Genomic DNA, 10,618 nt, shown 5'->3' on the forward strand with positions numbered 1-10,618 from the left:
GGGGGGGGGGGGGGAGGAAGAATAGGTCATGGTGCTTTTCTTCCATCCAAACACATCAGCATGCATTTTGACCCCCAAATGAAGTAATGACTTATTTTTCAAAGGAGGTAAATGATAATCTGCTTATTTGAGTCCCAATTGTGCGTCAGACACTGTACCACAGGCAGGATACAGCAATGAGCAAAAGACCCCTGCCTTCAGGGAGCTGACAGCCACTCGACACACACGTGAAGAGATTCTAAAGAGAGCATTTAAGATTCTAACTCCTGAGGGGGAAAGGATGGTCTCATACTCATGTGGGTGAGGTGGTAGGGGGAGGGGCGAACTGCTCCATATCAGATAATCTGAAAAGGCTCCTCAGAGCAAGTGGGCTCTGGGCTGAGTCTGGAAAGATAAGAGGAAGCCACCTATCCACAGAAAGAGAGCCAGGTGGGGTGGGGTGGAATTGCAGTAGCACTTTAGGCCAAGGGATCAGCAAGTCCCCAAGACCCAAGACTGTAAAGGCCGCAAAGGGCTTAGTTTACATGACGAACAGAAAGGAGTCAGTTACTAATTCATGCTGGAAAGTAGGGCCTCTTAAGTACCTCAACAAAAGTAATTGCTATCACATGCTGAGCAGTTATTCTGTTCAGCACTTTACAGGCATGACTTTATTTAATCCTCACCATTCTTTGAGGTAGGTAAGAGGATTGTCTCCATTTTACCAGAGGCACAGAGAGGTTAATGTACTTGCTCAAGAGCACACAGGTAGAAAGTGTCAGAGGCTGGTTTCAAACCTTGTCTATCTCCACAGCCCATGCTCTAAACAATAACCCAAATATAAGGACCCAGCCCACCTAGAAGATGCTTCTAGAACATACTCTGTGCACCATACACTATAGCATCAGGGCTTTCACTTTACATTAAAAAAAAAAAACAAACTTTGTTCTTGGTGATGCTTTTATGTACATCTTAATAAGTTTGCACTCTGTTTCCTTCTGCTTTTTACATCCATAGAAAAATGAAGAGTTCTTAGTTTTTTTCAAGCCATTTGCTTTTCCTATTTGTCTCTAAAAACATAAGCAATGGAAGGCTCTTTCCTACTTACTTCTGGCAATCAATGACACTCTCCTAAGATTCTCTTGAAGGAAGACTGGATCACTGTTGGCATATTTCACACTGGCAGTGATGGTGAAATGAGATTTGAGTCCGTTCTCTACAACCTTCCACAATTCATCCACTCTGTCCCAGGAGGAAGTCCCAGAGTGACCTCCAAACATCCCAATGTGTTTCCAGCCCAGGTACCGGAGACTTTTCTGGAGCACATCACTAATTTTGTGCATGGGTGGCACAAGTTTCACAGAGATGTCGTTTAAGAAGTTGTCCTCCAGTTTTGCAGTTTGTCCAACAAAGTCAAACACAGGGATGTTCCACTCTGAGGCCAACAAGCCAATAACCTTGAAAGTAACCAAAAGGTGTTTTTCCATAACTCAGTTTATGCTACACTCAAACCCCATTGTAAGGTGTCTGCATAAACTTTGGATTCAGTGAGTCTATGGGTCATACTGAATCCTCTCATTTAGAATATTGATGATAATGTCTCGATCCATCTTCAGGACACAAAACCTCAAAAGACAAGAATAATGATAGCAGCATTTATTGATTGATTTTCTCCTTATTTACTTCCCAATACTTTTCATTAGGGTCCTACTATTTACAAGGAACTGTGGCGACCTTGCTCTTAAAGGAGCTATGGTCAACTCTTACGGGAGCTAAGGCATATAAAAATAGAAGTATACTTTTCAATACCTACAGGATGTAGATTTGTAGAAGTTAAGAGAGGTAAGAAATTTGGGAATTAGGGATATGAAGGGTGAGGGTGGAGGAATGAAGAACGACTCCATGGCATTTGAATTTGACTTGGAAGAATGGGATGGCTCTGGAAAGCTAGAAATATGTCAAAAGAAAAATTCTAGAAGAGATCAAGATACAAGTTCAAATGTGAATTTAATTTGTTAGCACCACTACTGATAGGTCCACAGTATTTTTTAAAGTGAGGACTGTGATGCTTCTTTCTAGTCAGCCTTCACATCAACACCTGTCAGTGACAGGATGTCAAGGACTTCCACAAAGCTAATCTCATTAACTAAACAGATACATGTGTTTGTCTTATTCGCTTGCCCTGGCTTATTGCAATCTGTCATGCTTCACTCTTTCCCATTTACTTTTACCATCACTGAATAATTTATTACACACACCAAAGGGAAATCTACACAAGCAAATGATATTTTTCTGTTTGAAATGAAGCATTCAGTTACCACTTAATGTATGTGAGCCATGTGGCTGACAGCGTTAGAGTGAATAAGAAGGTCTACATACAAGAGTGCCAAGTCTAAACAATGAACAAGTTAGTGAGTGAAGTAACAATTATTGGTTTGAAAGGCTTTCCTTAAAAAGAATATTAACTGTTCTAAGTACATGGTCTCAATTGCATCTCAAAGAAATGGCACCCAAGGCCTACATAGTTATTATTTATAATAATGTCATCCTTGCCAAGAGATTATTCAAGTCTGTACTATCATTTTTATTTTTTTAATTGTTTAATGTTTATTTATTTTTGAGAGAAAGGAAGACAGGGTACGAGCTGAGGAAGGGCAGAGAGAGAAGGAGACACAAAATCTGAAGCAGGCTCCAGGCTCTGAGCTGTCAGCACAGGGCCTGACACCGGACTCAAACTCATGAACTGCAAGATCGTGACCTGAACTGAAATCAGCTGCTTAAGTGACCGAGCCACCCAAGCGCCCCGTACAATCATTTTAAAACCATCCCTTCCAATGATCACTCAGCCAAAGTTTCTGGAAGGCTATACTCTACCTCTGCTGCTTCTGGGCATGCTGGTCCAAACAGAGCAGAAATATGTTCTCTCTGGACCTGGTTGGTGAAAACAACAAGAGATTCTGTGGTGCTGCAGGTTGAGTTGGTATAAGTGAGCTCCCAGCTGACGTTTCCAAGGTCCGCTGCCTCTGAGTTGCTCTTGTCCATGGCAATCTGGAGGCCCGCACCCAGCCTTTGCACGCTGAATGGATGAGAGATGTTCCAGGGGGCCTGGAAACCCACAGTGAGTGTAGCAGCCTCAAGCCACGTCACCAGCATGCTGACAAAGAGTGTCAGAACTAGTGTCGGGTGGGCCACATGACATTCAGTCCCCGAACGGAGCTCAGATCTGAGTGAGGCCTCAGCACCCACCCTGGGAGCCATGGATGGCATCTAACACCTGTATCACTGCAACAGTTTCCTGACCACTCATGCCAGGAGCTTAAATGATTGTGCAGAGTTCCCTGAGGACTGCAGCTTGCTTTCTGTTCAGTGGCATTAATTAACCCAAACCTTCCCTTTTCAGAGTCTGTCCAAACACATCTAGAAACAGCAGTCTTGAAAAAGAGACTGGGGCAGGTAGACATCAAAGCCCTGGTAATGGATCCAGTGAGACCACTGACAAACTACATGGTCCTGGGAAGGTCATGTAACTCCCACTCCATCCCCACCAGCCTTTTACTAGTAAAGTAAAAAATCATGAAGGCCAGTCCAGTGTGAGCAGATGCCCTGGGCTGGAATTCTGATCTCACCACCTACTGTGTGACCTAGGACATGTTACCTTCATTTCCTGATCCATACAATGGGGGTAAAACTGCAAAGGGATCCCCACCAAAGTGACATGGTGAGGATTAAAAGTGATCTCTCTGGGGCCCGGCACAATACCTGGGCAAGGAGCCATTTCGTCAATGTTAGATGATGGTGGTGACTGATGATGTTGAGATCATGATAATAGTGATGACTATCACCTGTGGAATCTTACAGGCAATTCCTCTAGTGAGGCGATGGCTGGGAGTGGGATTACCCACTGGTATCCCTCACCCAAGCCTAAGGCACCAGGGAGATGTTACTGATGGGTGAACACTAACTCTCCCTCTACACGGCTCAGGAAGAAGTGAGAACAGCTCTTTGTTGATGAGTTACATATGATGTATTACATATATAATATGTTACATATGAAATATTGCTTTTACATGAAGTATTACAGGGATGGCCCGCCCCTTGGAAAGCCATTGCTATCCCCAGGTAAGATGACCCAGCCACCAGCAGGGCAAATGCTTATAAGTATAAATGGTTCAGTCCTCATCTACCATCAGCTTTCTTCTGGATCCCACTGGTGGGGAAGGGGCTGGCTTCTCCTACTCACCTTGGGATTGTGTATTTCAGCAGAGTAGACTTGATGTGATCCTCAACGCTTAATCTCAGGACCACCGACATCAGTCTCTGCTGATGGACAGATGTATAGATTCAAGGCCCCCACTGCAGACCCTCTGAACCAGAATGCCTTGGGTTTACCCCGGGAATCTACATTTAGCAGGCCCTCATGTATCCCCAAGTAGGCTAAGGTTTGAGAGACTTTGAGACAGTCTGAGGTGAGAGGAAGGAAAGAATAGTTGATAACTATTCCTTCTCTATTTGCCTTCCTTCATAGCAAGCCCCAGGATGGGACTGCTGAGCCTCAGATCTAGCCTACTTCAGAGGTCCATTTCCAAACCTGTGCATTAGAGGGCTTGCTTTTCTCCAAACCCAACTCATTGTAACCTGTTCTTCACCAAGCTACAGATCCTCTCTCTCCTCTGCTAGGACAGCTCTGTGTCAATTTGCCAGAAAAAAATCGGAGTCTAGACTCCCATGCTCTGACCATAGTTGGAGTGGCATGGACCTCTTTGACTCATGCTTACCAGATGTATGTGGTCCTGGGAGGGTCAGTTACATCTGTGCCTTAGTTTCTTCAATTCCAAAAGAACACAATAACACCCTTTAGAGAAGGGTGCTGTAAAGAGATTGGGAGATGACCTAATTCCTTAGCACAGTGCTCTGCATTTAGTAGGAGCTCAATAAAAGAGCATCCCCAATGGATGTATCATTGTGCCAGTCATAATGTCAAAACAGGATTCTGGAAATGTCTTATTACATGCACTGCCTCCTGTCTCCTCCTCCCATATACAAACTTCTTAAAACTTGTAATCCCACTCTAGATAATTTTAGAATCTTCACCTTTATGCATTGTCTTGTTCTGAGAAACTCTGAGGCCAAGGTGACTGTATGTGTCCATTTTTGGAGCCTCAGATCCAACGCTGTGTTGAGCCTTTAAATGTGCAATTACTATTAACCATAATAAGAAATATTTTTTGTATTTGTAAGTGCTCACAAGTGGGTCAAAACCAGAAGAAGATACCAGTTAGGTTCAGTGTTGGTGAGAGTCTGATACACAGATAGACACTGCTTATGGGAATGTTAGTAGATAGGAGTTTTCCATATGCATCCAAAGCCTTAGAATATATGCATTTTTGACTCAGAAACTCCATGTCTGGGGATTAAAGAAACAAGACCATATAATAAAATGTAACAATAGCACTTCTTTCTAACAGTCAAAAATTAGACACAAACTGTGTACCTGAGACTAATGTAACACTGTATGGTAACTATACTGGAGTTAAAAGTAAAATCTTAATTAAAAAAATTAGACACAAGAGTGCCTTAGTGGCTCAGTCAGTTAAGCGTCTGACTTCGGCTCAGGTCATGATCTCACGGTTTGTGGGTTTGAGCCCCACGTTGGGCTCTGTGCTGACAGCTCAGAGCCTGGAGCCTGCTTTGAATTCTGTGTCTCCCTCTCTCAGCCCCTCTCCCGCTTGCACTCTGTCTCTCTTTCTCTCAAAAATAAATCAACAACAACAACAAAAAATTTTAATTAGACACACATTTTATGTCCAACAGTAGGGGCCTGGATAAATAACATGGAGCAAATCCATATGACTGAGGATTCATTCAGTCACTGAATGATTGACAATGTCATTGAAAATGATATTTCAAGTGTACATTTATTGACTTAGAAAGACTGTATTAAGTGAGGAAGCACACTATAAAAATGACATGTACCACATTTCATTTTTATTTTCTTAAAAAAGGCGCACGAGGTTGCATAGCAAAGATTACATGCACCAAATCACTAAAAGTTGTTCTCTCTGGATGATGGAAATTATATGCATATTTTTTTCTTCTTTTTACTTTTCTTCTCACTTTTTTTTTTTTGTCTTAATGTCTGCAGTGAGGAAGAAAAGTGAAAGTTTTAACTAGTACTAAATCCTCCAGGGGCCTCTGGGTGGCTCAGTCAGTTAAGCTTCAGACTCAATTTCAGCTCAGGTCATGATCCCAGGGTCATTGGATCAAGCTCCTTGTCGGGCTCTGCGCTGGGAGTGGAGCCTGGTTGAGAGTCTCTCTCCCTCTCTCTCCCTCACTCTCCCTCTCTCTCCCTCTCTCTCCCTCTCTCTCCCTCTCTCTCCCTCTCTCTCCCTCTCTCTCCCTCTCCCATTCATGCATGCTCTTTCTCTCCCTGGGGAAGAAAAACAAAATAAAAAACAAACCCTACAGAATTGAATTTGTGGAGTAAAAGCATGGGCTTTAACTCACGCTGTCTGAATCCAGGTCAAAAGAACCTTACAGAGGTCTGGGTCTTCACACCTCTAGGCACTTGGCTTTCCTCTGTAGGCTCTAATTGTTCTCTGCTGAGCTCAGTCCCTTCCACCTCTCCATTCCCTCAGAGCCGGAGAGAAACAGATGCATTGGGGCACCTGGGTGGCTCAGTCGGTTAAGCATCCGACTTCACTTCCGGTCATGATTTCGTAGTCCTTGGGTTCCAACCGGATGCGGGACTCTGTGCTGACAGCTCAGAGCCTGGAGCCTGCTTCGGATTCTGTGTCTCCCTCTCTCTCTGCCCCTCATCTGCTCATGCTCTGTCTCTCAAAAATGAATAAATGTTAAAAAATAAATAAAAAAGATTAAAAAAAAGAGAAACAGAGATGCAGGGTCCAGGTAATGGCAATCTGCACGCGGAAAGGTTGCCATAGTTACAGCCCCACCTGCTTTGTGGGACAAGCTTGATTGGCTGGAGTGGGAGGGTCTGAGGTTAAAAAGCAGCTCAGTGGGGGCTTGCGAGGCCGTGTAGTTGCAGGAAGGAGGTTCGCTGTTCCGGCTTAGCTTTGCCAGCCCGCCTCCATGCCTGCCCGCCTCCATTCTAGAAGATTCTTATGCCTGCAAGTTACCAGTGCCGAGGTGGTGGATTGTGGCAGCTATGTTGTTCCACGTAATGATGGTTTGGAACAACAGTGGCCTGTGCGTGGCCAGCAGAGGTACAGTTTGGTTTTCTATGTCAGTGGGGTAGTGCTTTGATTCCTAACTACTTTTCCCCACCTCTTTTTCCTAAAGAGGTTACAGAGGGAGTTCTTTCAGCGTGATTTATGGGTTCCTCAGTGCTGACCAGCCTGTGCCATGAAGCTGAGCCAGCTGGTTAACACTGAGGATCCGGTAAGATTCGCTGCGTCCAGGGTCACAGAGTTAGTAAGACCGCTGGCTTTTTTTCTAGCTGCCCTCCCTCCCCTTCTGCTCCCCCCAGCTCCCACTGCCTCCTTTCAATTTGTAAATCTGTGGCCTAATCATGTTTCGAGAAGAAGTAAAGGTTTGGATTGTGTGGATTTGAACTTGTCCAGAAGCAGAAAACCAGATGAGGCTGTAATCCCCTTGATGGGAAGGTGTTCTCCCGCACTCTCTCCCATCTCGTTGCGTGTTCTGGAAAAAGGCATCAATGTCAGGTTTTGCCAAGTAAATAAGAATGGATGGGTTTTTTTCCTTTAAATTTTTTAAACATTTATTTATTTGAGAGAGACAGAGCATGAGTGAGGGAGGGGCAGAAACAGAGGGAGACACAGAATCTGAAGCGGGCTCCAGGCTCTGAGGGCTCAGCACAGAGCCCTGTGTGGGGCTTGAACTCACAGTGAGATCATGACCTGAGCCGAGGTCGGTCATTTAACTGACCCAGCCACCCAGGTGCCCCATTGAGCCTCTGATTTTTTATTGATGAAGTAGGAAAACGGCAGAAAACAGAGCCCTTTGACCTTAGGACCTTCTTGTCCTGAAACCCTAGGACTCTGGTAGATTCCTAGCTATCTGAGTATTCCGTGCTTGATGATGGCAGCAAGTTTCCTTCCAGGTCCTACTTCCAGATTCCCAAACGAAGCATTCCTAGATCTAGCACCCTTGTACTAGCCATCCCAGAAATAAGAGCAAAAAAAGGTGGCTATCAACTTCTCAAGTATGAACTTTGAACTTCCCTGTTGTGTCCTCAGTTCTCCTAAATAGTTGTGATGCAGTCAATGAATACAAAGCTTCTAGTTAATAAATATTTGAGGGACCACAGGAAAGGGGAGTAAAGTTGAACTTGTGTTTCTTAAAACGGAAACAAGGCAGATTCCTTGGATCCAAACGCCACTCCTTTAGTTAACCATGAACACACTCCTCCTCCCAGGCCAAGGATGGGCCACTGGCCTTGGCTTTCTGATGAAAACACGCCAGCCTCTCACGTACTTCAACCACCTGATATTTACCCTGTGCTGCTTCAAAACTTCTTCTGGCCTGTGATGTGTTGCTCTTTCTCACGCCTGTTTTCCACCAGGAATGTGTCGTTGACACCTGACCAGTGCTTTTCACAATCTAGGGACTCTGATAAATACTTCTGAGTTTTCTTTTTGGCTACAAGTATAACTTGAAGTTTAGCAGGTTGGTCCAGCCTAAATGCCATATTTCTGATCTGAATATTTATTGTGTGGTCTTTGATCCTGTCTCCCAGGTAACGGCTCCTGATCCCCCAGGAAAGCCTTAGCATGAAAAGCAAAAACCTTCAGGAAGTGGTGGGGAGGGAGGGCGGCTCTCTACTCAGTAATCAAAGATCCTAAATGATGAACAAGCCGGTTTCAATCAAATTTTAAGTTTTCTGAGAACACCTTTGTGCCACGGTGTCCCAAACACTGAGCAAATAAAGAACCTGTCCTTAATACATCTTTCTCTGGTGGGCATATGCTTTTAACTCCTAAGCGCGACATCTTCTCCATCAATCGGGGGCCAGTGTGGCTCTTGGCTGGTCATCTGAGCAGTTGTCTCTGGCATGTAATCATGTGAAGCGAGGCAGGATGTCCCTTCTGACTCCTCCACCCTCGTCAGCTTCTTGTCTGGAAAGCCCCTCCCACTTCCTGGTATTCCTGAACCACTTGTGTGAAAAGTTCCCAAATAAATGGCTCTTTAGTCACGCACTCGGGCTTGCTCTCTCATGCCATGAGCCCAGTGAACCAAGACTGCAGAGCAGACGACCATGTCCTCAAAGGCTTGGTGAAGGGGGAGGTGGTGGCATGCCCCCCAGACTACTGATGTCCCCATCTGCTGTTTGTCGCACACCCTCCTGGAGGAGGCAGTGTAGTGAAATGGTGGGGAGCACAGGTTTGGAAGGTGACTTAAGCTGACTTGGAAAGTTATGAGCCTTCTAAACCTCGGTTTTCTCGCCTGTAATTACCCTGATGAGCTCGCATGAGGGTTACCTGGAGTAATAAGAGCTGTAGGACACACAGCGTGGTGCCTGGCATGGAACAACAGTTGAGGAGTGACAGCAGTTTTATAATAAGGGACTATTGATTCAGTCAAGGTCATAAACTCAGTCAAGGTCATAACCTCTGCTGAATGGATGCTGTGTAAACCAAAGGTACAGTTAAAAAAGTCTTCAAGTTCATCCAGAGCAGTTATAGCACATTTGCTGCAGCCACTGGGTGATACCCTCTTTTTATATTCCATAGGCATTAAGGCCAAGGACCTATATGTCTAAATCAGAGTTGTCAAAAATATATATATAATACAGGCCACATACATAATTTTAAAATTTTCAGCACGCATAATCATAAGGAAAAGGAACAGGTAGAATTACTTATCTAGTGTATCCTAAATATTATCACTTCAACATGTAATCAGCATTTTAAAATTGAAGATGTTATGCTACTTCCTTCAAACTAAGCTCCCCAAATTTGGTGTGTTTTGTGCACATCTAAACATGGACTTGGCCTCATTTCAAGTGCTCAGCAGTTACATGCAGCTCCTGGTTACAGTAGTGGACCACAGATTTCAATTTTCTCTCTGAGATACCTTTCTAACCTGCCGGGAAACAGTGATGATTTTATGGGGTTGTTGCAGGCTCTGGGAATTTAGAGCCGACCCCTCTCTCAGGGATCTCTCCACTTTCTGTCTGATTCTTACACACTTTTGGAAAGCTCTTGCTAAGAAAGGAGCAAGTTGCCTGTGTCTGTGTTCCAATCTTGTTGACATCATGAACCTGAGATTAAGTCTATAAGGCAATTTGCTCTGGGTGCTCTTTTGTTGGGGGGGGCAGGTGGCATATCTGGGGTTAGGGCAAACTTCTTATTGCAATCTGTGCAAATACCATTCTCCTCAACCAAGTGCTTGAGTAACGTTTCCTTCCCACAAAGAATGAGCAAGTGGCCTCAAGAGCCGGGGTGCCCAAGCTGTCCATGACCCAGGTTGATGAAAATGAGCTGCAATAGACACAGCAGGGGGCCAGCTTCTCCCACACGTACAGTAAAGCCCTGTGGTGCAGGATTGACAGCAGGGCCAAGCAGGGAGCTGTGGGCACTCATGGCCCAGCAGACAACTGAGCAGAATGACCTGAGGTTTGCACAGCTTGATGTGTAGAGCACTGGCCCCTCTAGCTGAG

General features: G+C 44.7%; 1 protein-coding gene across 1 annotated transcript in view; it reads right to left on the reverse strand.

Annotated features, from left to right (window-relative positions):
• Positions 1-3,237, reverse strand: part of LOC115276369 (guanylate cyclase 2G-like) — a 42,404-nt gene extending 39,167 nt beyond the window's left edge. Inside the window, 2 exon segments of the mRNA XM_029920386.1 lie at positions 1,088-1,436; positions 2,854-3,237. Of these exon segments, the coding sequence (XP_029776246.1) occupies positions 1,088-1,436; positions 2,854-3,237 (733 nt within the window).
• Positions 3,238-10,618: the final 7,381 nt, after the last annotated feature.

The sequence above is a fragment of the Suricata suricatta genome, chromosome 2, assembly GCF_006229205.1.
Source record: "Suricata suricatta isolate VVHF042 chromosome 2, meerkat_22Aug2017_6uvM2_HiC, whole genome shotgun sequence".
Taxonomy (NCBI): domain Eukaryota; kingdom Metazoa; phylum Chordata; class Mammalia; order Carnivora; family Herpestidae; genus Suricata; species Suricata suricatta.